Here is a 27613-nt window from a genome sequence, read left to right on the forward strand (position 1 = left end):
CAGCCCGGTTTCCAGCCATAAAAAACATATACACTCATTAAAATATCATATATCACAATTACAAAAACAACTTTAAAAACACTATATATAAAACTACAGTGGTCAGTCGTCCTATTAAGATGGATGTACATCAGGGTCCTATGGTGTTGTCTCATTCATCGAAGGCCTGACTACACAGCCACGTCTTCACCCGTTTCCTAAATGTTAGGATGGATGGGGCGGTTCTGGCCTCCAGAGTTCCAGAGTCGTGGGGCCACCACCGAGAAGGCCCTGTCCCTCGTCCCCACCAGGCGCGCTTGCGAGGCCGGTGGGACCGAGAGCAGGGCCTCTCCAGACGATCTTAGTAGTCTTGATGGTACGTAGGGGAGAATACGTTCGGAGAGGTAAACAGGGCCGGAGTCGTTTAGGGCTTTATAGGTCAACATCAGCACTTTGAATTGTGCTCGGAAGCTAATACCATCCATCCATCTTACCCTTGGTCGGCCCCTCTTTCTTTTTCCTTCAATTTCCCCAGCATCATTGTCTTCTCCAAGCTTTCCTGCCTTCTCATTATGTGGCCAAAGTGATTCATCTTTGCCTCTAATATCCTACCCTCCAGTGAGCAGTCGGGCTATATTTCCTGGAGTATGGACTGGTTTGATCTTCTTGCGGTCCGAGGCACTCTCAGAATTTTCCTCCAACACCACAGTTCAAAAGCGTCTATCCTCCTTCGCTCAGACTTCCTTATGGCCCAACTCTCAAATCCATAGGGAATATCATTGCTTCAACTATATGTATCTTTGATGTTGACAAGCTGGAATGTGTCCAGAGGAGGGTGACTAAAACAATCAAGGGTCTAGAGAATAAGCCCTATGAGGAGCGGCTTAAAGAGCTGGGCATGTTTAGCCTGAAGAAGAGAAGGCTGAGAGGAGACATGATAGCCATGTAGAAATATGTGAGAGGAAGCCACAGGGAGGAGGGAGCAAGCTTGTTTTCTGCTTCCCTGGAGACTAGGACATGGAATAATGGCTTCAAACTACAAGAAAGAAGATTCCATCTGAACATTAAGAAGAACTTCCTGACTATGAGAGCTGTTGGGCAGTGGAACTCTCTGCCCCAGAGTGTGGTAGAGGCTCCTTCTTTGGGGGCTTTTAAACAGAGGCTGGATGGCCATTTGTCAGGGGTGATTTGAATGCAATTTTCCTGCTTCTTGGCAGGGGGTTGGACTGGATGGCTCATGAGATCTCTTCCAACTCTATGATTCTATGCCAGTGTGATGTCTCTACTCTTCACTATTTTATCAAGAGTGATCATTGGTCTCCTTCCAAGAAGCACTTTGAATTGTGCTTGGTAGCAGACTTGCAGCTGGTGGAGCTGAGGCAACAGGGGGTTGTGTGCTAGAACATAAATTGGGATATATCAGATGGGTTCAGGCCATGTGTTGGTGATAGAACTTTTACATGTTCAGTAGCCCAATTATTCAATTTTAGCCCAACTTGGCAAAATGGGCAAAAATTGAGTATTTGGTCCACACTCTGGTTACGTCCTACATACATTACTGCAACTATGTGGAGTTGCCTTTGAAGAGTGTTCAGAAGCTTCAATTGGTCCAATGGACAGTGGTCAGGTTGCTCACTGAGCAATGTGCAGGGAGCACACAAGTCCGAAGGAGGCTTATTGGGATGTTGGAATTATTTTATAGTAGGGTAGAGACTCCTACAATTCTTCAGATGTTGTTGGATCAGCAATCCCAGATTTTCTTAGCACTGGCAATGGTGGTAAATAATACTGGGGGTTGTAATCTCTCTATATCTGGAAGACTGTGTGACTTCTGTTGCTGTTGCATAGGAATGGGATTGATAGATTCTTATCCTTACAAAAGAAGTCCCATATGGTCTCTCTGAAACTTATACGATTCCATGACCTAGGTGGCTCAATGGAAAATATGTAACAAACTAAGTATACAATAAAGCAATGCAAACACAATAATCCCCAGGAACGCAAGTTAATCACAGTTCCTGCCATCGAGAAAGGAGTCCTGTGTACATATTCCTTTGCCAAGGATTCTCTGTGATCTGTGTGGTTTAAAGTTTGCAGGTGTACAATTGTCATAAGGTAATCCAAGAAGGCACACCCTTTGCACATTAATGTAGTAGCAGTGTTTACACAAAATATCTTTCTGTACACAAAGCCACTTGTTTGCTGTGCTAGTGTTTGCATTCTAGTCATCTACATCTCTTCTGCCAAGAAGGCGACACTGAGACTAAACACAATTTTGTTCAGGCAAGTCAACAAAATATCTCAGGCTACTTTTGAGTCTTTTGAATAGTTAATGATCAACCAATCGATCAATTAGCTGCTGCCAGTGCTACCGTGTATTTCTCTAATATTATGTGCATTCAGTCTCATGCATTGCCCACCTTGATGAGTTTGAGTTGCTGGGCTTCTCATTTGATAGCAGGTTTGGAACATGGCTATACAGCCCGGAAAACTCACAGCAACCCAGTGATTCTGGCCATGAAAGCCTTCGACAACACAGTGTTTTACATAGTTTGGTTTTCTGTTTATTGGAAAGTTTGTAATGGAGCACTCTGCCCTGATGTTTACTCAGTTTAGTTTATGTTGGAACTGGGATTTCCCTTAGCCAACGAGAAGGCCTTGGTGTACGGCAGGGATTCCTAACTGAGTTCAATGGGGTCTCCTTTTGGAAGGAGGAGGTGAAGCTCAAGGGCACACAAGAGGTTCCCCAAAGAGTGGGCTGAGATGATCTCTTTGGGGCTTCCTACTATTTTGGTATCAGTCCAATACGGGCAGCGAATCATAGAATCATAGAGTTAGAAGGGACCTCGTGGGCCATCCAGTCCAACCCCCTGCCAAGAAGCAGGAAAATCACATTCAAAGCACCCCCAACAGATGGCCATCCAGCCTCTGCTTAAAAGCTTCCAAAGGAGGAGCCTCAACCACACTGCAGCGCAGAGTTCCACTGCTGAACGGCTCTCACAGTCAGGAAGTTCTTTCTAATGTTCAGGTGGAAATGATTAAGAAGAAGATGGAATTGAGACACGAGAAACTTCCCATTCCAGACTCAGTACACTTCCAGACAGACAGTAGCCCCTCGGCTGTGGAACTCCCTCCCCAGCAATATTAGATCAGCCTCTTCTCTCCTGACCAGAAAGCGAGTGAAAACGTGACTTTGGGATCAAGTCTTTGGTGAATAATACAGTGAAATAGATTAATTTGGGATTATGTGCAATGACTTCTGGAATGGCCTAGATTTTGATTGCAGATAGCATGGTTTATGGTAGTAATTGTAATGCTTTAAATGTTTTAATGTTTTCTAATCATGTTTTTAATTTTTTAATTGAAATGTTTATTTAATTGTATATTGGGTGTATATTGTTTTTAAGGCATTGGATTATTTCCTATGTTGGAGGCAGCCTTGAATCTCCTTCAGGCTCGAGAAAGGCAAGATATAAATATAGTAAATAAATAAATATCCCAGGATCTCATACCAGGTTTTCTGCTTTAAACTGGATTATGTGAGTCCATACTGCCAGGTAATCTGGGATAAACAGAAAACCTGGGATCACATCCTGGGATATAGGGCCTGTCTGGAAGGGCTCAGAGCGAAGCTGTCCTGCCCAAGTTTCCCATTCTGAACTGAGGCAGAAGTGACCAGTAGAGTTCCCCCCCCCCCCCCCGCCCTTGTAGTCACCTAAAAGGAGAATTTGCAAATAACAATATTTTTGAATGCACACATAAGAGGGAGTTTATTAATTTTCTGCTGGGCATCATAGTGGAGGTCCAAAGAAGCAGAAGGTGGGGGTCAACTGCTTGCTGGACTGGGAAGAGGTAACACAGCATCTGAAGCCAGTTGATCCAAGCGTTCAACGTTCAAGAAGGCTTCGCTGGAAGATGCCATCTTCTCTAGAGTTCATACTTGCAGATGTAAGTATTAGAATTTTGACATGACCTATCGTTCCACTGTTTATAACCTAAAATAGAAGAAGTTGTTCACACACACACACACACACACACACACACAAAATGCCAAAATAATTAACAATTGTCATTAACTGGAAAACTATCATATGTACAGGCATTGAGGATCTTTTCTGTGCCTGGTCTGCAGGCTACCTCAACATGCCACTTTTGATCACCATTTTCAGCCCCCCCCCCTCCCATTTTTATTTGTTTTGGAGAGTCTTAGCAGGGTTCTCTGGCAGTTGTGGCCTATTTGGGGACAAAAAAATTACTTGAAAATGGCCCCCAAACTAAAAGAAAAATAGGTAGAGCCATTGGATAGAGACCCTATAGAACAGTGGTTCGCAACCTGTGGGTCCCCAGGTGTTTTGGACTACAATCCCAGCTAGTTTACCACCTGTTAGGATTTCTGGGAGTTGAAGACCAAAACATCTGGGGAACCACAGGTTGAGAACCACTGATGTAGGATCTAGAACAACAATGAAAAGGAATTCATCTTGAACTTCTAGGTGCTCTAAGGCTGGTGCTGAAGGTGGTTTCATCTTCACTTCCCACCAGTCCCAGCTACCTTAGATAATGGTCAAACTGAGGTTGACCATTACTGATCTAGGCCAGCAATTATGTCATATAATTCACTTACCTGTGTTTAGAAGCAACTCCACACAGTATTGAGCCTTTTCAAGGTTGTTTGGCTGATTTATGTCCCAGGCCCTGTAATTGTAGACCGATTCATCAGACCACCTCCACCTGCGATTCTGTAGAAATCGGAAGACATATTTTGTGATTAGCAGAGACAAAGATGATTTTCTCAGGTCCAAAGATTTGTACCGACTTGTCCATCCAAAACTCTCAAACTTGTAACTCAGCTGGAAATCAATGATATAATTATATCCACACCACTCATTGTTTTGTAGTCTAATTTGCACTCCAAAAATAATAAATACAGAAATGTGTGTTTGGGGAAAATACACTCAGAATAGTGACACAAATACCCTAAAGCAGTGTTTCTCAACCTTCCTAATGCTGTGACCCATTAATACAGTTCTTGTTGTGGTGGTCCCCAACCATAACGTTATTTTCATTGCTACTTCATAACGGTCATTTTGCTAGTCTTATGAACCATAATGTAAATATTTGATCTCAGTTCTTGTGGGTTTTTTCGGGCTATATGGCCATGTTCTAGAGGCATTTCTCCTGACGTTTCGCCTGCATCTATGGCAGGCATCCTCAGAGGGTGAGCCTGCCATAGATGCAGGCGAAACGTCAGGAGAAATGCCTCTAGAACATGGCCATATAGCCCGAAAAAACCCACAAGAACTGAGTGATTCCGGCCATGAAAGCCTTCGACAATAAATATTTGATATTCAGGATGTATTTTCATTTACAGAACCAAATCTGGCAGAAATACCCAATATGCCCAAATTTGAATACTGGTGGGGTTGGGGGAGGAATTTATTTTTCTCATTCGGGAGTTGTAGTTGCTGGGACATTCTGAACTCCACCAATGATATATTGAGCCAACAGAAAATACTGTGTTTTCTGATGGTCTTTGACAATCCCTCTGACATGTCCTCACAACTCCCCCACCCCCAGGTTGAGAGTCTTAAGCTCTAATAAAGTGCTTCTGGGACGTAGTGCTGGAGGTTATCCTATTCAGGAAAGGCACATCAGAATAGCCAAGTCTTCATTTATACCCTGCCCTTCTCCCCCCCCCCCCGAAAGGGGACTCATGCTTACATATTCCAAAAACCACTTTCAAAAAGACAGAAAATAGAATGTTTTCCTCATTTTAATTGGAACTATTTTATCTTCAGACATGCTAAAACTATGCTTTAGGTTCAGATTGTGACAATAAAAATACATCATGCATATCAGATATTTACATTACAATTCATAACAGTAGCAAAATAGGACATGTGCAGTGTGCATAGGAATTTGGTCATAATTTTTTTAAAAAAAACTATAGTCTGGCCCTCCAACGGTCTGAGGGACAGTAATCCGGGCCCCCGTTTAAAAAGTTTGAGGACCCCTGGTCTAAGAGATTGTTGGGGAAAACTCTTACAAAATATACATATACAAAAGCAGTGCTTTGGGGAAAACAGGTGCAAAACTGCAGAGAACATTTGGAAAAACAAGGAGGCGATAGGGACTCTTCGAGGAGAAGATGGGGCAATGCTAAAAGATGGGGCAATGCTGACAGGGGGTAGGGAAAAGGCAGAACTACTTAATGCCTTCTTTGCCTCGGTCTTCTCACAAAAAGAAAGTCATCTTCAACCTCAGCAAGATGGAGTGGATGAGGGATTAGAGGACATCCAACCCCAAATTGGGAAACAAGTCGTCCAGGAATACCTGGCCGCTCTAAATGAGTTCAAGTCCCCAGGGCCAGATCAACTACACCCAAGAGTACTGAAGGATGCTTTGAAAAGGAAATGTCCAGAGGAGGAAAGATTCTAAGAGAATATGGCCATTCAACGGGTAGTATTTTTCAGTTGTGTCTTGAATGGAATCATCAAAGTCTCAATAAATTGCTGATGAGAATGCCTGAGTAAGGAAGAAGCTCACCTGTCGGGGATCATTGAGTCCAATCCAGACATGGCTTTTCGCTTTTTGGTAAGTTGAGATGTAGTCGGCAATGAGAGCTGACTCTGCCTTGCTGAGAACAGAGGCAAGATGGGCCCCACGGCCATAGCTCTGGCAGTCCATCTGAAGGTGGAGAAGGAAGGGATGGGGAATGAATGTTATTCACACAATCATCTTCCCACATAGGGATAAGAGCACTGCCAGAGCAATTTGACTTCACTGCTTTCTATGAAGTTGGATATCCCGTCCCTACCCTAGTTTAATCTGTGCTTAAATATGTTAACTATCTGAATTCTGGATTCCTTGAGAAACATGAGGCGAAGATAACAGAGCATAGACTCCAATTTGTGGGAAATGTTTCCTACCTCAGCTTCTGCCCATGTCAACCTGTTGTCAAAATACGCATAACAATTCCCTTGGTTTTGCATCCAGTCTCTGGCACAGGAAGCAGCCTCCGCTGCAAGAGGAAAGGGAGAGGAATGAAGGAGAAGTTATGGTTGAAGAGGTTATCAATGTGGTCTCTTAAGTAGGGGAATATTACTGATCTAGTTTACTGATGACATTTTGTGATCCTGTGGGTGTTGTGCGCTCTCCAGCCTTCATCATACAAGCCCTCAACAATTTACCATAGTGCCTACGACTGATGGAGGTTAGAGACATCAACATCTCAGGGGCCACAGGTTGTTTATCTCTATGGCAGCTACGCAAGCATCTTCATCCTGCGGCCCTCCAGGTGTTTTGGATTTCAGGTCCTGGAATTCCTCACCATTGTAACAGAACAACCCGGCAAGAGCTTCTGGGAACTGGAAACATCAAAACCTTGAAGGTTGCAGGTTGGAGAGGCCTATACTAAGGTGTGGAGAATTTTTCATGTGAAATAAAACACAAGGTAAAACCTCTAAGGGCCCTTCCACACAGCCATACAACCCAGAATATCACGGCAGAAAATCCACAATATCTGCTTTGAACTGGGTTATATGGCAGTGTGGACTCAGGTATCCTGAGTCCACACTGCCATATAACCCAGTTCAAAGCAGATAATGTGGGATTTTATACTGTTGTGTGGAAGGGGCCTATGACACGTAATAGGTGATTCCAGGTAACCCAGTTTGGAAAAGCCAAATGGATCGATGTTCCAGATCTTATGGGTCACTGGACTGACACTCCTACACATCGTAAGTAAACAAACGATGCAACTGTGCTGCAGCGGATGGACACTGGCTAATTCTTCCGCAAAATTTCTCACCAGGTCCTTTTTGCTATAGTCTTTGTAATGGGAACAGACCATTTGATCCATCCCACATTACACTGGCCAGCACACATTTTGTTGCCTCAAATGTTAGACCTGTTGTTGGGTATATTTGACCTGCTGATTCCAAAAATGACACAGATTTTCTCTTATCCACTCCAGTTTTTGAGATACTGAATTTCTGGCATATACCAGTTTTAATCTGCTCCCTACAGAAAACCATAATTATATATATGAGAAACTAGAGCTGATGTGATCTATTCAATGCACTTTTCTGAATCGGCACCTCAAATAACCAAGACACCAAGATTTTTTTTTGTTAGGCTGTGTTATAGTTAACAACATCTTTCTCTCTATGATTTCTGGGTTAAAGAAAAATACAAAATTGCACCAATTGTAAAGAGATGATATGTGTGGATATTTAAAACAACTTTAGAGGGTGGGAAGGAGTTTTCCAAGATTTAAAAACCACAGCCTGGGAATTCATCTCTGGTTTAGTGCAAACCAGACTTTGTGAAACAGCAATAACTGTGTTTGCTTAACCTGATTAAAATCGTCACCATACTAGAGAAAAAAATCACTTGAAAGAAGAATTTGATTTGAAGTATATGAAGATTAGTAAGAGCTATGTTTTGCTACTTTTAGGTGATCTCTCCAATTAACTATCTATATAATCTTAATGTTTCCTAAAAGGGTCTTACCGCCTGGAAAAGGACTGGAGAGCAGAAGGCCAAAAAGGCAGAGACTGGCACAGGTAAGGAGTCCCATCTTCTCGATGACCTCTAAGGAGAGTGAATTGGGGAAGAAGACATTCAAGAGATACTCAATGAACAATAGATGGTAAAAGAGTGGGGAGCAACTAAATAGGTTATGAAGCAACATGTCCATGAGGTCATGAAGAGTCGGAAGCGACTGAACAAATAAACAACAACAACATATCTTTTATTGCTGCGATTAAAAGAAAAACTGCAGGGATGGTGAACACAGATCAAATCTGTTGGGAATGTGTGGGTTGAGATCATAGAATCATAGAATCAAAGAGTTGGAAGAGACCTCATGGGCCATCCAGTCCAACCCCATTCTGCCAAGAAGCAGGAATGTTGCATTCAAATCATCCCTGACAGATGGCCATCCAGTCTCTGTTTAAAAGCTTCCAAAGAAGGAGCCTCCACCACACTCCGGGGCAGAGAGTTCCACTGCTGAACGGCTCTCACAGTCAGGAAGTTCTTCCTCATATTCAGATGGAATCTCCTCTCCTGTAGTTTGAAGCCATTGTTCCGCGTCCTAGTCTCCAAGGAAGCAGAAAACAAGCTTGCTCCCTCCTCCCTGTGGCTTCCTCTCACATATTTATACATGGCTGTCATATCTCCGCATCCTTCTCTTCTTCAGGCTAAACATGCCCAGCTCCTTAAGCCACTCCTCATAGGGCTCGTTCTCCAGACCCTTGATCATTTTAGTCTTCAGTGAATATATGGGCTGTTTTGTTTTGTTGTCATGTCATAAAGATGTTCAAAACAGTTGGACTTTTATGGGTCATGATTCCATCCATTGCATTCCAGAAAGCCTGGTTTTGCTCTTAAGTATTTAAGAATGGCTTCTGCACCCTGCCAAGTTTGTCTGCAGGATACAGAAGACATATAGTGAAATTATTTCCTGTGTGATGAAACGATCTGGATCCCGAATTCTTTGTACTTGCTCTCTTAGCACTTTCATCACCAGTCAGCAGGTTAAACCACTGAGCTGCTGAACTTGGTGACTGAAAGTTCGGTGGTTCAAATCAGGGGAACACAGCAGGTTAAACCGCTGAACTGCTGAACTTGCTGACTGAAAGGTCTGCAGTTCGAATCAGGGGAGCGGGGTGAGCTCCCGCTGTTAGTCTCAGCTTCTGCCAACCTAGTAGTTCAAAAAGATGCAAATGTAAGTGGATCAATAAGTACCACTCCTGTGGGAAGGTAATGGCACTCCATGCAGTCATGCTGGCCACATGACCTTGGAGGTGTCTATGGACAACACCGGCTCTTCAGCTTAGAAATGGAGATGAGCACCAACCCCCAGAGTCAGACACGACTAGACTTCATGTCAAGGGGAAACCTTTACCTTTACCTTTTTTCTCCTTTGCTTGATACTGAGCTATCCAGAAACTTCAATATTGTTGTCAATTCCATACACTTTTCCTATTTCTGTTCTCAGGGAAATTACTCATCACTGCACATACTAACAGAATGAGAAATATTATTCCCCTTGTACTTAAATCCTACAACTCAGTTAAAACATAGTTGTTGCTGAACCTTTATACGTTGCTTTTGTGTGAAAGCAATACACTTTTTGATGCTTTAGTCTACAACCTGGAGAAACCCTTCCACTCAAGACCAGGACCTCTTCTCAGTCACTCACCTGATGCTGGTTTCCCCTCAGTGGACAGATGTACTGGACAGCTGTACTGGGATCTTCTTTGCCAATGGTCACTCACTACCTTTTCTAGGTTATATATAGCCTTTAATCAGTAATAATGGTCCAAAACAACAATAAAGGAATGAGGAAATCCTGGTTCAGTTTCCCATGCTCTTGGACCAATTATTTATCAACTATCAGAAGGACAATCACATACTTCTTTATTCAAATAAAGAAATGTACACCAAAACACCCCTCTTTATTTAAGTTGTGAGGGTAAATAACAGTGTACCTTTGGGAATCAGTTGGGCTCTTATTAATCTTTTTGAATGCTATGTGTTATTGTATTTCTGCTATTGTATACTTCCATAGATTGTAAGATGCACTCTATTTTAGTTCCACAACCACCAGCAAAACACGTAAGAGAGACCTATGATTGTAAGATGTACCCCATTTTTAGAGGTGTTGTAGAGGCGTTCTTCCATTCTAAGAATGGAAGAAATACAGTATTTATTTCAATGGCTTGGCTCTTATCTATGACAAATTTGAATCCAGTTGTAAGAGCCATGCTGTCCCATTTCCACAACCGTTTTTGACTTTATATTCCAGTCTTGTATGGCTCTAGCCCCTCATTTTACTATCTCCCCAAAGCTATAAATGTGCTGTGTTTTTAAAATTCTTCTCCCAACAGTGTGATGCAGTGTGAGCCGACAATGTGAGGCAGCTAAAAAAGCCAGTGTGGCCTTGGGCTGTATCAAAAGAAGAACAATCTCTAGATCAGGGGAAATAATGGTGGACCTCTATTCTACTTTGGTCAGACTTCTCCTGAAATACTGCGTCCAGTCCTGGGCACCACAATTCAAGAGGGATGTTGACTGATCTGGAGAATGTCCAGAGGAAGGCAACTAAAATGATCAAAGGTTTGGAGACCGTGTCCTATGAAGAGTGGTTTAAAGAGATGGATATGTTTAGCCTGTAGAAGAGAAGGTTAAGCAGAGGTTGGATGGCCATCTGCCCGAGGTGCCCCCGGTGGCGCAGTGGGTTAAACCCCTGTGCCGGCAGGACTGAAGACCAACAGGTCGCAGGTTCAAATCCAGGGAGAGGCGGATGAGCTCCCTCTATCAGCTCCAGCTCCTCATGCGGGGACATGAGAGAAGCCTCCCACAAGGATGATAAAAACATCAAATCATCCAGGCATCCCCTGGGCAATGTCCTTGCAGACAGCCAATTCTCTCACACCAGAAGCGAGTTGCAGTTTCTCAAGTCACTCCTGACACGACAAAAGAAAAAAGAAAAAAAAAGAGGTGCTTTGATTGGGCTTTTCCTTCATGGTAGGGGGTTTTCTGGCATGATCCAAGCCCACGACAGTTCCACGATATCAGCTTAACTCGATCTAACATTTGTTTGTCTTCTTTTGTTTCTTGGTTGGTCCCTGTTATTTAAACAGGGAGTATTTTGAGTATAGCAATCGAAACTCTAAGTTACTAGCTAAAGCAACGCAAACTAGGAAACAAGAGAAATTAATAACTGTGATTAAAGGTAAGGATGGAAAACAGTGCACGAGAATGGAAGATAAAATACTAATTTTTCAGGAATTTTTTCAGGATCTCTATACAGCAAATGAAGAACCGAGAAAGAAAGTTGAAGAGTATATAGATAAACACTGGAAAATAAAGATCCAAGAAATGGACAAATTAACTATGGAACAAGCAATATCAGGGAAAGAGATTGAGGAAATTATAGACAATTTAAAACCTGGAAAGACCCCAGGACTGGATGGGTTGGGGCCATCCAGTCCAACCCCATTCTGCCAAGAAGCAGGAAAATCACATTCAAAGCACCCCTGACAAATGGCCATCCAGGCTCTGTTTAAAAGCCTCCAAAGAAGAAGCCTCCAACACAGTCTGGAGCAGAGAATTCCACTGCTGAACAGCTCTCACAGTCAGGAAGTTCTTCCTAATGTTCAGATGGAATCTCCTTTCTTGTAGTTTGAAGCCATTGTTCCGCATCCTAGTCTCCAGGGCAAAAGAAAACAAGCTTGCTTCCTCTCCCTATGACTCCCTCTCACATATTTATACATGGCTATCATGTCTCCTCTCAGCCTTCTCTTCTTCAGGCTAAACATGCCCAGCTCTTTAAGCCGCTCCTCATAGGCCTTGTTCTCCAGACCCTTGATCATTTGAGTCGCCCTCCTCTGACACGACAAAAGAAAAAAGAAAAAAAAGAGGTGCTTTGATTGGGCTTTTCCTTCATGGTAGGGGGTTGGAATAAATGGCCCATGTGGTCTCTTCCAACTCTGCTATTCTATTACCCCCAACCCAGCATTTCCATGTATACAATGTGTATTTCCTTGTTACACATTGCATCATGCATTTATTCTTCTCTCTGTCAAATATATCTCCAAATATCAGTCTAGATACAGTCAGAAGTGCTTAATACCAAGACTAGGATTCAGCGCAATGGGCTTAAATTACAGGAAAGAAGATTCCACCTGAACACTAGGAAGAACTTTTTGACCATGAGAGCTGTTCAACAGTGGAACTCTCTGCCTTGAAATATGGTGTAATCTCCTTCTTTGGAGGCTTTTAAGCAGAGGTCAGATGGCCATTTGTCAGAGGTGCTTTGATTCTGCTTTTCCTTCATGGTAGGGGGGTTGTAATAAATGGCTCACATGGACTCTTTTACTCTGCTATTCTATTATCCCCAACCTAGCATTTCCATGTGTACAATGTTTATTTCCTTGTTACACATTCCGTATTTCCCTGATGAAATCTGAATGTTTTACATTGAACTGTTCATATTAGCATAACCCAGTCTTTGTCTCTGAGGCTTACCCTTTTGTGTATACTGGACTCAACCTATATTCCTATCTTGGACTGTTGACGTATTGTCTCAAACCATGTGCCAAATCTAGCCCTTTCTTTCTGGGCAGACTCTTCAAACAACTCCAGCTTCAAATGACAGCTATTAATTTTTCCTGCTACAAAGAAAAGTCAATTAATCTCTGATTGCAACTGGATTCCATAGCCAATGAGAATCCGGGTCCAAACTTGATCACTTTTCAGCCAATCAGAAGAGGGTATGGGAACTTTGAAATAAAGTAAGAGTGTATAAATGTCTTGCATTGTATTGCTTGGTTATTTATTTATTTTATTTATTTACTGTATTTGTATTTTTCAGCCTATCGGCGACTCAAGGCGGTTTCCAACAAAACAGCATACATAGTATTATAATACAATTTAAAACATTAAAATTACATAAATCACACAACAATAAAAGCAACATCATTGGCGTCCCCTTATTGTCAAGCATTGTCCAGTTCCATTGTCAGTCATCAGTTCCTATATCAGTTATCTGTATCCGTTACTCTGTGTTTGTGAACGCTTGCTCAAACAGCCACGTTTTGAGTTGCTTCCGAAACGTTAAGAGGGAGGGAGCAGATCTAATCTCTCTTGGGAGGGTGTTTCATAGCCGGGGGTCACAGCTGAGAAGGCCCTGTCTCTTGTCCCCGCCAAACGTACCTGGGACAAAGGCGGGGCCGAGAGCAGAGCCTCTCCGGATGATCTCAACCTCTCCGGATGATCAACCTCTCCGGATGATCTCCCCTTATGGTCCTAGATGGTTCATAAGGGGAGATACGTTCCCACAGGTAAGTTGGGCCAGAACCAAAGTTCTCCCCTCCCCCCAAAAACGGGGAACTGGGAGTATGGAGTATGTCCAGTTCCTTTTGGTGGAGACTCTGGCTTCAAACAAATACATGACAACTATTCATTTTTCCTGCTACAAAGAAAAGTCTCCAAAAGAGACACGCTTCCAAAAGCCTGTGGAGATTCCCGGCTTTCCTAAAAGGTTATGAATGCCGTTTTCCAAAAGGCTGTGGCATCTGAACCCCACCTTTTCTACCCTGAAATTCCCCAGAACACTTCCCATACTCCCAGCTCCCCGTTTTTGGGGGAAGGGGAGAACTTTGGAAGTGGGGATAAGTTAGAGACAGTTTTCTCCTCCAGCTGTCTTTAAACTGGGGAGGCTCAGTTTTCAAGTGCTCTCTCTCTCTCATTTCCTGAAGAGGAAATGGCTCCTTGGAAGGTCCAAATTTGTCCTCAATCTCCAGTGGCCCCAAAGAGAGTCTCTCACTAAGAGTCATGAGTTCGCCTTCTGAGAAGAAGGAATTCTCCAGGTAAAGAATGACCCTCAAGTCCCTTGTCCATTAATAGAGAATTTATATATTTACCGTATTTATATCCTGCCTTTCTCAGCCCGAAGGCGACTCAAGGTGGCTTACAAATTGGCAGCAATTTGATGCCACAACAAACATAAAACACAGTTTGAAAGCATTTATCACATAATATTGAAAACCATACAAAACCCATTAAAAATATATAATCATCAGTGTCTTCTTATTAAACTCATGTTCCAATCGCATCATCTAAGCTGTTCCTTAGTTCTATATTTACCTATTATGCTGTATTTGCAAAAGCTTGTTCAAAGAGTCAGGTTTTGACTTTTTTACAAAATATCAGGAGGGACAGGGCCGATCTAATATCCCTAGGGAGGGTGTTCCGTAGCTGAGGGGCCACCACTGAGAAGGCTCTGCCTCTCGTCCCTGCCAGAAGTGCCTGCGAAGTCGGCGGGATTGAGAGCAAGGCCTCCCCAGATGATCTTAAGGTCCTAGATGGTTCATAAGGAGAGATATGTTCAGACAGGTAAGCTGGATGTGTAAGCCTATTGGGAAATGTGAGAGATAGGAATCGAAATGCTGCAATTTCCTGCTTACATGCCCTAATTTGTTTTCTCTATTTTTCTTTAATTTACCTGAATTAATGCTATCAGAGAAAAATTATTCCATAATGAAGATAGACATGAAGAGGGAGATTCTAGGGTACACCATGTGCTTGACCATGTACTTTTCCAAGGAACATTTTTCACCCTGCCTTCCCTCTGGCAGTTGGACATACTTACACCTCCAAAGGAACCTTAAAACCTACTAGAACTGGTAATGAGCCTCTAATTTTTTTCTTCTGCCTCCTGTTGCTTTTTAAAACTATTATGTTCTTTAATGAAAAGTCCCCTAGCCACTGCCTTTATTGTATCCCATACTATTGCAGCAGAACATTGATTATTATCATTTATCTCCCAAATTTCCTCTAATTCTTTTTCTATTTTTCTGATATTTTTTTATCTTCTAATACTTTATTACAGGGGTCCTCAAACTTTTTAAACAGAGGGCCAGGTCACAGCCCCTCAAACTATTGGAGGGCCAGATTATAATTTGAAAACAAGTGAATGAATTCCAATGCACACTGTACATATATATTTTTGTAGTGCAAAAAACACTTAAAAGCAATACAATAATTAAAATGAAGAACAATTTCAACAAATATAAAATTATTAGTATTTCAATGGGAAGTGTGGGCCTACTTTTGGCTGATGAGATAGGATTGTTGTTATTGTTGTGTGCTTTCAAGTCGTTTCAGACTTAGGTTGACCCTGAGCGAGGGCCGGGTAAATGACCTTGGAGGGCCACATCCGGCCCCCGGGCCTTAGTTTGAGGACCCCTGCTTTATTATCAATTCTCCATCTTTTAGTTCAGGGGTCCTCAAACTAAGGCCCGGGGGGCAGATTCGGCCCTCCAAGGTCATTTACCCGGCCCTCGCTCAGGGGCAACCTAAGTCTGAAACGACTTGAATGAACATAACAACAACAACAATCCTATCTCATCAGCCAAAAGTAGGCCCACATTTCCTATTGAAATACTAATAAGTTTATATTTTTTAACATTGTTCCTCATTTTAATTATTGTATTGTTTTAAAATGTTTTTTATACTACAAATAAGATATGTGCAATGTGCATAGGAATTCATGGTTTTTTTTAAAAAAATTATAATCCGGCCCTCCAACAGTTTGAGGGACTGTGACCTGGCCCTCTGTTGAAAAGGTTTGTGGACCCCTGTTTTAGTTAATCTGTAATTTTTTCAAATTTGTATTATAATACTAATTGGTGCATGGTCTGAGGTTTTTATAATCTCTATTTCAGCATCTTGAGTTTTTGAAATTAAATCTTTTGAAACAAAAAAATAATCTATCCTCGAGTAATTTTTGTGCACTGAGGAATGGAAGGTAAATCTTCTTTCATTACCCTTTATCATTCTCCAAACATCTACCAATCCCTCCTTGGTTATTACTTTATTTAGTTCTGTTAGATTCCTTTTCCCCTTTTCTTTTGTAGGGTGGGATTTATCCAGTTTTTTATCCATAATTCCATTGAAGTCCCCTCCTAATATTACATACCCCTTTTTAATTTCTTCTAATTCTTTAAAAATCAATTCATAAAATTCTTTGTTTTGTATTTGGTGCATAAACATTAACCAAAGTATAATCCTCCCCTCCCATTGTCCCCTGGATCATCACATATCTTCCCATTTCATCCTTTTTGTTTGTACCATGCTAAATCCACTGCTACTCTTAATTATAATTGCTACTCCTTTTGCTTTCAATGTGCCCATAGCTTTTTCATATATTATAGTTCCCTTTAATTTCAGTTCATTTAAACCTTCTCGTGATTGGTGAGTTTCTTGCAAGAAAAATATGTCCCCTTTGGCTTTAAGAATCTGATTTGTAATCCTCCTCCTTTTCTGGCATGATCCAAGCCCACGACAGTTCCACGATATCAGCTTAACTCGATCTAACATTTGTTTGTCTTCTTTTGTTTCTTGGTTGGTCCCTGTTAAGAAGATCACCCTGGTGTGTTATCCTCCTCCCCTCCCTCCCTTTCTCCCCCCTCCTTCCCAAAAATCCCTTCCCCTTTTTTCTTACCCAAACTTCACCTCTCCCACCGAGCCCTGGAGCTTTTTGTCCAGGAGATGGCTTAAACACAGCCTTTCGGTGGGGGGAGGGGTGGATTCACTTTACTCCCAACCAGCAGCCAAACCACAACCTCCTGAGGATTCTATATTAAATTTGTATTTTTCCTCCAATATTTAAAAATTATTGGAAAAAATTAGAGGCAGAAAAAAAAGAAATTACAGGGAAGATATACGACAGAACAAGATAGAATGAGTTATGCAAAATTAATAGCAATGAGGCAATAACTTGAAAAAAGAGGGATTGAAAAGGCACAGAGAGATTTGATTTATTTAAACAGGGAGTATTTTGAGTATAGCAATAGAAACTCTAAGTTACTAGCTAATGCAATGCAAACTAGGAAACAAAAGAAATTAATAACTGTGATTAAAGATAAGGATGGAAAACAGTGCACAAGAATGGAAGATAAAATACTAATCTTTCAGGAATTTTTTCAGGATCTCTATTCAGCAAATGAAGAACCAAGAAAGAAAGTTGAAGAGTATATAGATAAACACTGGAAAATAAAGATCCAAGAAATTGACAAATTAAGTATGGAACAAGCAATATCATGGAAAGAGATTGAGGAAATTAAATTCTTGCTGTCCACGAGGACTCCAAGATCTTTTTCATACGTACTGCTCTCAAGCCACGTGTCCCCTATTCTGTATCTTTGTGTTTCATTTTTTCTGCCTAAGTGGAGTATCCTGCATTTGTCCCCATTGAATTTCATTTTGTTAGTTTTGGCCAATCATCTCTCTAATCTGTGAAGATAGTTTTGAATTCTGCTCCTGAAGTATATCAGAATAGACAAACAGTCTATTGTTTTCCCAATGTCTTCCTCTGAAATATTGTCTAGCGTACCTATTGCTGCTCTGCCATCCACGTATTAGCAGTTCTGATCCTGCTGAAATCCTCTACCCAATTAACAAATTTCAATGGCACTTTTGACTTTAGACAGACAAAATAATGCTATCTCCTGGAGGCTTAAGCATCTCAGCATCTACCGACTGAGAGGTCTTTTAATCAAACAGACACTTCTAGTTGCATTCTATCACGTCATCTAAATTTGCCTTTTTGTCACATCATCACTTGAAGTTTATGTTTGTACCCAGTATCAGTAAGAATGGACTTCTTCACTTAGTTTCTTATTATTGAAAGAAACAATGAGTCCTTTTAGCCATTTGATTCCCTCTGTTCCCAACTTCTGCGATTCAGGACTGATTTTGACCAATTTTTACACATGCTTGTTTTGCACTGAAATGACATCTTCTGCATAGAATGTAATATCACTTAATAGAGATGTTATTTTTCACTAAGTTATAGTACCAAAATGAATCAAGGAGTTGGAAAACTGTTTAGCAGTGGAACTCTCTTCCCCAGAGTGTGGTGGAGGCTCCTTCTTTGGAGGCTTTTAAACAGAGGTTGGATGGTCATCTGTTGGAGGTGCTCTGAATGTGATTTTAGGCGTGTGTGCCAAGTGTGTGAAATGGAGGTCACCTCTTTCATACTCTTGTTTTAGAAAAACTATCAAAAACTGTAGGGGTGTAATTGATGCAAAGGATATTGGAATTGTTAGACCTTGAACAGTTAAGAAGAAGGTGGAATTGGAGCATGAGAAACTTTCCATTCCAGACCAAGGGCCCTTCCAGACAGGCCCTATATTCCAGTATCTGATCCCAGGTCTCCCTCTTGAAATTGGATTATATGAGACCACACTACCAGATAATCTGGGATAAATAGAAAACCTGGGATTAGATCCTACAGCCTGTCTGGAAGTGCTCAGAGAGAAGCTGTCCTGCCCAAGTTTCCCATTCTGAACTGAAACAGAAATGTCCACAAGAGTTCTCTCCCTTGTAGTCACCCAAGAGGAGAATTTGCAAATAACAATATTTTTGAATGCCATGCAATGCACACATAAGAGGGAGTTTATTAATTTTCTGCTGGGCATCATAGTGGAGGTCCAAAGAAGCAGAAGTTGGAGGTCGACTGCTTGCTGGACTGGGAAGAGGTAACAGCATCTGAAGCCAGTTGATCCAAGCGTTCAATATTGAAGAAGGCTTCACTGGAAGCTGCCATCTTCTCTAGAGTTCATACTTGCAGATGTAAGTATTAGAAGTTTGACATGACCTATCGTTCCACTGTTTATAACCTAAAATAGAAGAAGTTGTTAACACACACACACACACACACACACACAAAATGCCAAAATAATTACTAATTGTCATTAACTGGAAAACCATCAGATGTACAGGCATTGAGGACCTTTTCTGTGCCTGGTCTGCAGGCTACCTCAACATGCCACTTTTGATCACCATTTTCAAGCTCCCCCCCCTCCCATTTTTATTTGTTTTGGAGGGTCTTAGCAGGGTTCTCTGGCAGTTGTGGCCTATTTTGGGGACAAAAAATTACTTCAAAATGGCCCCCAAACTAAAAGAAATATAGGTAGAGCCATTGGCTAGAGACCCTATAGAACAGTGGTTCTCAACCTGTGGGTCCCCAGGTGTTTTGGATTACAAGTCCCAGAAATCCCAGCCAGTTTACCACCTGTTAGGATATCTGGGAGTTGATGGACAAAACATCTGGGTACGCACAGGTTGAGAACCACTGATTTAGAACAACAATGAAAAGGAATTCATCTTGAAATTCTAGGTTGCTCTAAGGCTGGTACTGAAGGTGTTTTCATCTTCACTTCCCACTAGTCCCAGCTACCTTAGATAATGGTCAAACTCAGGTCAACCATTACTGATCTAGATCTAGGCCAGCAATTATGTCACAGAGGAATCTTTGTATTAAGACCTCAGGTAAGCATTCACTTACCTGTGGGCAGAAGCAACTCCACACAGTATTCAGCACTGGCAAGGTTGTTTGGCTCATTTATGTGCCAGGCCCTGTAATTGTAGACCGATTCATCAGACCACCTCCACCTGCGATTCTGTAGATCGGAAAGACAGATTTTGTGATTGGCAGAGATAAAGATGATTTTCTCAGGTCCAAAGATTTGTACCGACTTGTCCATTCTAAACTCTCAAACTTGTAACTCAATTGGACATCAATGATATAACTATATCCATGCCACTCATTGTTTTGTAGTCTAATTTGCACTCCAAAAATAATAAATACAGAAATGTGTGTGTTTGGGGAAAATACACTCAGAACAGTGACATAAATACCCTAAAGTAGTGTTTCTCAACCTTCCTAATGCTGTGACCCCTTAATACAGTTCCTCATGTTGTGGTGACCCCCAACCATGAAATTATTTTCATTGCTACTCATAACGGTCATTTTGCTAGTCTTATGAACCATAATGTAAATATTTGATATTCAGGATGTATTTTCATTTACTGGGGAAATGTATTGACTTGAGTATAAGCTCCACTGGCTGCCAGTTTACTATCGGGCCCAATTCAAAGTGCTGGCTTTGGCCTATAAAGCCCTAAACGGTTCTGGCCCAACTTACCTGTCCGAATATATCTCCCCTTACGAACCACTGAGGTCTTTAAGATTATCTGGGGAGGCCCTACTCTAGGTCCTGCCATCGTCACAAGCACGTTTGGCGGGGACGAGAGACAGGGCCTTCTCGGTGGTGGCCCCTCGGCTATAGAACACCCTCCCTAGGGAAATCAGATCTGCTCCCTCCCTCTTGACATTTTGGAGGCAAGTTAAAATGTGGCTATTCGAGCAAGCGTTTACAAATACAGAGTAGCTAATATAGGAAATTGAATGACCTGACAATGGAATTGGACAATGCTTGAGAATAATGAGACACTGATGATGTTGCTTTTATTGCTTTTGTGAAGTTTTATATTGTTTAATGTTTTTATCTATATTCTGTTCTATGTATACTGATTTGTTGGAAACCACCTTGAGTCGCCAATTGGTTGAGAAAAGCGGTATACAAATACAGTAAATAAATAAATAAATAAGTTGAGGGTGGGAAATGCAGCAGCTATGGGTAAATTTCAAAATAAAACTAGAGATCAATACATTAACTGAGGCATCGGTAGGTTAAATGTTTTTGAGTATTTACATAAAACCGTAATTTAAGATAAGACTATCCAACTCTGATTAACTACCGTAATTACTCTAACCTTCTTCACTGTAAATGTGCTTACGTATCCTTCCCATAATAATAGAGTAAAATAATAAATGCAACAATAACAATAGAGTAAAACAATGGAAATGTAATAATAACTATAATAGAGTAAAATAATGGAAATGTAATAATAACTATAATAGAGTAAAATAATAAGTATAATAACAATAATAAAATAGAGTAAAATAATAAATGTAATAATAATGATAATAAAAGAGTAAAATAATAAATGTAAAAATAACAATAATAAATAGAGAAAAGTAATAAATGTAATAATAAGTAGAATAAAATAATAAATGTCATAAAATATTAATAATAACAGAGTAGAATAATAAATGGCCTTGACTCAAGTATAAGCCAAGGGGGGTTTTTTTCAGCCTAGAAAAAGGGCTGAAAATTTGGCTTATACTCGAGTAAATATGGTATTTTCTCTCTCAGGGGCTTTGAAAAGGAAATGTCCAGAGAAGGAAAGATTCTAAGAGAATATGACCATTCAATGGTTAGTATTTTTCAGTTGTGTCTTGAATGGAATCATCAAAGTCTCAATAAATTGCTGATGAGAATGCTTGAGTAAGGAAGAAGCTCACCTGGCGGGGATCATTGAGTCCAATCCAGACATTGCTTTTCTCTTTTTGGTAAGTTGAAATGTAGTCGGCAATGAGAGCTGACTCTGCCTTGGTGAGAACAGAGGCAAGATGGGCCCCACGGCCATAGCTCTGGCAGTCCATCTGAGGATGGAGAAGGAAGGGATAGGGAATGAATGTTATTCACACAATCATCTTCCCACATAGGAATAAGAGCACTGCCAGAGCTTTTTGACTTCACTGCTTTCACTGCTTTCTATGAAGTTGGATATCCCCTCCCTACCCTAGTTTAATCTGTGCTTAAATATGTTAACTATCTGAATTCTGGATTCCTTGAGAACCATGAGGCGAAGATAACAGAGCTTAGACTCCAAGTTGTGGGAAATGTTTCCTACCTCAGCTTCTGCCCATGTCAACTTGTAGTCAAAATACGCATAACAATTCCCTTGGTTTTGCATCCAGTCTCTGGCACAGGAAGCAGCCTCCGCTGCAAGAGGAAAGGGAGAGGAATGAAGGACAAGTTATGGTTGAAGAGGTTATCAATATTGTCTCTTAAGTAGGGGAATATGGCAGATCTAGTTTACTGATGGACATTTTGTGATCCTGTGGGTGTTGTGCGCTCTCCAGCCTCCGTCATACAAGCCCTCAACAATTTACCATAGTGCCTACGGCTGATGGAGGTTAGAGACATCAACATCTGGGGGACCACAGGTTGTTATCACTATGTTAGCTACATAAGCCTCTTCATCCTGAGGCCGTCCAGGTGTTTTGGATTTCAGGTCCTGGAATTCCTCACCATTGTAACAGAACAACCCGGCAAGAGCTTCTGGGAACTGGAGACCTCAAAACCTTGAAGGTCGCAGGTTGGAGAGGCCTATACTAAGGTGTGGAGAATTTTTCATGTGAAATAAAACACAAGGTAAAATACTCTAAGGGCCCTTCTACACAGCCATATAACCCAGAATATTAAGGCAGCAAATCCCACAATATCTGCTTTGAACTGGAATACCTGAGTCCACACTGCAATATATTCCAACTCAAAGCAGATAATCTGGGATTTTATTCAGCTGTTCGGAAGGGGCCTAAGACACATAATAGGTGATTCTGTCTAACCCATTTTGAAAAAGCCAAATAGATAGATGCTCAGGATCTTATAGAATCATAGAATCAAAGAGTTGGAAGAGACCTCATGGGCCATCCAGTCCAACCCCCCGCCAAGAAGCAGGAATATTGCATTCAAATCACCCCTGACAGATGGCCATTCAGCCTTTGTTTAAAAGCTTCCAAAGAAGGAGCCTCCACCACACTCTGGGGCAGAGAGTTCCACTGCTGAACGGATCTCACAGTCAGGAAGTTCTTCCTCGTGTTCAGATGGAATCTCCTCTCTTGTAGTTTGAAGCCATTGTTCCGCGTCCTAGTCTCCAGGGAAGCAGAAAAAAAGCTTGCTCCCTCCTCCCTGTGGCTTCCTCTCACATATTTATACATGGCTATTATATCTCCTCTCAGCCTTCTCTTCTTCAGGCTAAACATGTGTCACTGGACTGACACTTATGTACATCATAAGTTAACAAACGATGCAGCTGTGCTGTAGCGAATGGACACTGGCTAATTCTTCCTCAAAATTTCTCACCAGGTCCCTTTTGCTATGGTCTATGTAATGGGAACAGACCATTTGATCCATCCCACATTACACTGGCCAGCACACATATTGTTGCCACAAATGTTAGACCTGTGCCTGGGTATTTTTGACCTGCTGATTTCAAAAATGGCACAAATTTTCTCCCATCCACTCTAGTTTTTGAGATACTGAACATATGAAATATATCAGTCTTAATCTTCTCACCCACAGAAAACCATAATCATATACATGAGAGCCATGTGTGACTTTGGGCCTTTTACTCTCGCACTTAAGACCTGGCTTTTTACTAGAGCATTCGATCTCTGTTGATTTTTAATTTTTGTATGTATGTATTTTATCTTTTGTAATTTAGCTGTAAATCGCCTGGAGCATTCTTGGATGGAGGGCGATTAATAAGTTATTAAATGATGATGATGATGGTATATGAGAAATTGGAGCTGATGCGATCTATTCAATGCAAGTTTCTGAATCAGCACCTTGAATAAAGCAGGAACAGACCAAGATCTTTTTTTGTTAGGCTGTGTTATAGTTAACAAAATTATTCTCTCTGATTTCTGGGTTAAAGAAAAACATAAAATTGGGCCAACTGGAAAGAGATTATATGTGTTAAGATTTTAAAAATCACAGCCTGAGAATTCACTTCTGGTTTAGTGGAAACCAGACTTTGTGAGACAGCACAAAGTCTGTTTGGTTAACCTGACTGAGATCACTTGAGATAAGAATGTGGTTTAAAGTATATGAAGATTGGTAAGAGCTCTCTCTAACTGCTTTTACTGGATCTCTCCAATTAACTCTTAATATATTGATGTTTCCTAAAGGAACTTACCATCAGGAAAAGGACTGGAGAGCAGAAGGCCAAAAAGGCAGAGACTGGCATAGGTAAGGAGTCCCATCTTCTCGATGACCTCTAAGGAGGGTGAGTTGGAGAAGAAGACCTTTAAGAGACATATTCAGTGAACAACAGATGGTAAAACAGTGGGGAGCAACTGAATACGTTATGAAGCAACATGCTTCACAGCGAGCTGCCGAGTTGTCAGGGCTCCCGTCTTGAGAGGCAGGATTTAATAGGCCTCTGACAACTCGGAACAGCTCTGCCAAACGGTTCCTTGCAGATGACAATGGAAGCTCAGGTCACTGCTGCCAGCAAACAGGCCTTTTCCCATCTACGACAAGCGAGGCAATTGGCACCCTTTCTATCGGTTGAGGCTCTGGCAACTGTCATCCATGCCACGGTCATGTCTAGGCTGGACTATTGCAACGCCCTGTATGTTGGCCTTCCGATGTCTATGACCCGAAAGCTCCATATTGTTCAGAATGCGGCAGCCAGGTTACTCACAAGAACGCCCATGAAAAGCCATATAACACCAGTGCTGCGACATTTACATTGGCTTCCAACTGAGTACCGTGGCCTGTTTAAGATGTTAATTCTGACCATTAAAATCCTTTACGGCCAGGGTCCATCATACCTTAGGGACCGCCTCTCCTTCTCCTATCATCGGAGGTTGCAACAACCAGCCCAACATGACTTACTCCATATACCGGGTCCTAGAGAAGTGCACTTGGAAAATACCAGACGCAGGGCTTTTTCTATTTCTGCCCCTGCCTTATGGAATTCCTTGCCGCCCTGTTTGAGAGCCATGCGTGACTTAGGATCTTTTACTGTAGCACTCAAGACTTGGCTTTTTACTAGAGCATTCGATCTCTGTTAATTTTTAATTTCTGTATGTATGTATTTTATCTTTTACAATTTAGCTGTAAATTGCCTAGAGCATTCTCGGATGGAGGGCGATTAATAAGTACTTAAATATGATGATGATGATGATGATGATGATGATGATGATGATGATGAGATGCAATCTTGGCTGCCAGAAGGATTTCTGTGCAGCCTTTATTGCCGTGGCATGTGCCCTTAAAAGGGCTTCTAGCCGTATTTGATTTGACTTGCTCGGATCCGAATGCCACAAGCCCTCTAGTCTCCTATTCCTTCACTTCATCACTGCCAGCTCCTCAATGAACCAAGGAGCTGGTTTAGCTCGGCTACTTGAGAGGGGGGCATTCCGGAGCAATCGTGTCTATTGCCCTAGTCATCTCCCCATTCCAGAGAGTGACCAGAGGATCAACAGGATCGCCTACTGAGGTGGCGGGGAACTCCCCAAGAGCTGTCAGGAATCCATCCGGATCCATAAGCCTCCTGGGGCGGACAATCTTAATAGGTCCTTCACCCCTGTGGAGGTTGAGGGGGCAGTAAGTCTAAACCTGATCAGGTGATGGTCCATGGCAACAGAGCTAGGGACAGCTCCTCCACACTGCCACCTTCCTCCCATCCCTGGCAGAGAACCAAATCTAGTGTGTGTCCCGCACTGTGAGTAGGGCCAGATACCCATTGGGACAGCCCCATGGATGCCATGGAAGACATGAAGTCCTAAGCTGCTCCTGATAGGGTGGTCTTGGCATGGATGTTGAAGTCCCTCAGCCACCTTGATTAGGATTTAATGGCCTAGCCATTTCAAGGTCTGGCTTCTTACCTCAAGTAGACAAGACCTCTTTCTCCCACCCTGGACAATCCACAGATATATAAACCCAATTTTCCTAGTTTCCAACAGACCTCACAACCTCTGAGGATGTCTGCCATAGACGTGGGCAAAACATCAGGAGAGAATGCTTCTGGAACATGGCCATATAGCCTAGAAAACTCACAACTCAAAATAGTTATTGCTGAACCCTTATACGTTGCTTTTGTCTCAAAGCAATACTAAACATTTTCTTTTTCATGCTCTAGTCTACAACCTGGAGAAATGCTTCCACTCAAGACCTGCAGGACATCTCCTCAGTCACTCACCTGATGCTGGTTTCCCCTCGGTGGACAGATGTACTGGGATCTTCTTTGCCAATGGTCACTCACTACCTTCTCTAGGTTATATATATTCTTTGACCGGTAACAATGGTCCAATATAACAATAAAGGAATGAGGAAATCCTGGGTCAGTTTCCCATGCTCTTGGACCAATTATTTATCAGCTATCAGAAGGACAATCACATACTCCCTTATTCAAATAAGGAAATGTACACCTAGACACCCCTCTTTATTTAAGGTGTGAGGGTAAATAACAGTGTACCCTTGGGAATCAGTGGGGCTCTTATTAATCTTTTCGAATGCTATGTACTGTTGTGTTTCTACTATTGTACACTTCCATTGATTGTAAGCTGCGCCCTGTTTTAGTACCACAACCACCAGCAAAACACATAAGAGAGACCTGTGATTGTAAGATGCACCCAATTTCTAGAGGTGTTCTTCCATTCTTAGAATGGAAGAAATACAGTATTTATTTCAATGGCTTGGCTCTTATCTATGACAAATTTGAATCCAGTCGTAAGAACCATGAAGATGCTGTCCTGTTTTCGCAACCATTTTTGACTTTATATTCCAGTCTCATATGGCTCTAGCCCCGCATTTTACTACCTCTCCAAAGCTATAAATGTGCTGTGTTTTTAAAATTCTTCTCCCAACAGTGTGATGCAGTGTGAGCCAACAATGTGATGCAGCCAAAAAAGCCAGTGTGGTCTTGGGCTGCATGAAAGGAAGAACAATCTCTAGATCAGGGGAAGTAATGGTGGACCTCTATTCTACCTTGGTCAGACTTCTCCTGAAATACTGTGTCCAGTCCTGGGCACCACAATTCAAGAGGGATGTTGACTCTAATCTGGAGAATGTCCAGAGGAAGGCAACTAAAATGATCAAAGGTTTGGAGACCATATCCTATGAAGAGTGGTTTAAAGAGATGGATATGTTTAGCCTGTAGAAGAGAAGGTTGAGGGGAGACATGATTGCCACATTTAAACATTTGAAAGTATGTCTTAAAGAAAAGGGAGCAGGCTTGTTTTCTGCTGTTCTGGAGACTAAGATTCAGCTCAAATGACAGAAAGGAGATTCCACCTGAACATTAGGAAGAAATTCCTTACCATGAGAGCTGTTCAACAGTGGAACTCTCCAACCTTGGAGTGTAGTGGAAGCTCCTTCTTTGGAGGCTTTTAAGCAGAGGTTGAATGGCCATCTGTCAGAGGTGCTTTGATTGGGCTTTTCATTCATGGTAGGGGGTTGGAATAAATGCTGCTCTGCTATTCTATTACCCCCAACCCAGCATTTCCATGCATACAATGTGTATTTCCTTGTTACTCTTTGTATCCTGCATTTATTCTTCTCTCTGTCAAATATTTCTCCACATATCAGTCAAGATACAGCCAGAAGTGCTTATTATCAGGTATTGAGCCCAT

The 27613-nt window shown here is 41.7% G+C and overlaps 2 protein-coding genes across 2 annotated transcripts; both read right to left on the minus strand.

Annotated features, from left to right (window-relative positions):
* Positions 1-3738: 3738 nt before the first annotated feature.
* Positions 3739-7209, minus strand: LOC132779260 (C-type lectin mannose-binding isoform-like). Its single transcript, XM_067469594.1, has 5 exons — positions 7170-7209; positions 6909-7000; positions 6526-6666; positions 4604-4718; positions 3739-3974 (listed from the first exon to the last, which is right to left on the minus strand). The coding sequence occupies exons 1-5, from the start codon at positions 7207-7209 to the stop codon at positions 3907-3909; spliced, it is 456 nt and encodes a 151-aa protein (XP_067325695.1). The 3' UTR covers positions 3739-3906.
* Positions 7210-18940: 11731 nt separating this feature from the next.
* On the minus strand, positions 18941-26212 carry LOC132779332 (C-type lectin BfL-2-like). The gene is made up of 6 exons (XM_067469470.1): positions 26182-26212; positions 24169-24249; positions 22099-22190; positions 21707-21847; positions 19844-19958; positions 18941-19175 (listed from the first exon to the last, which is right to left on the minus strand). The coding sequence occupies exons 2-6, from the start codon at positions 24233-24235 to the stop codon at positions 19108-19110; spliced, it is 483 nt and encodes a 160-aa protein (XP_067325571.1). The 5' UTR covers positions 24236-24249; positions 26182-26212; the 3' UTR covers positions 18941-19107.
* Positions 26213-27613: the final 1401 nt, after the last annotated feature.

Source organism: Anolis sagrei, chromosome 6 (assembly GCF_037176765.1).
Source record: "Anolis sagrei isolate rAnoSag1 chromosome 6, rAnoSag1.mat, whole genome shotgun sequence".
Lineage (NCBI taxonomy): Eukaryota > Metazoa > Chordata > Lepidosauria > Squamata > Dactyloidae > Anolis > Anolis sagrei.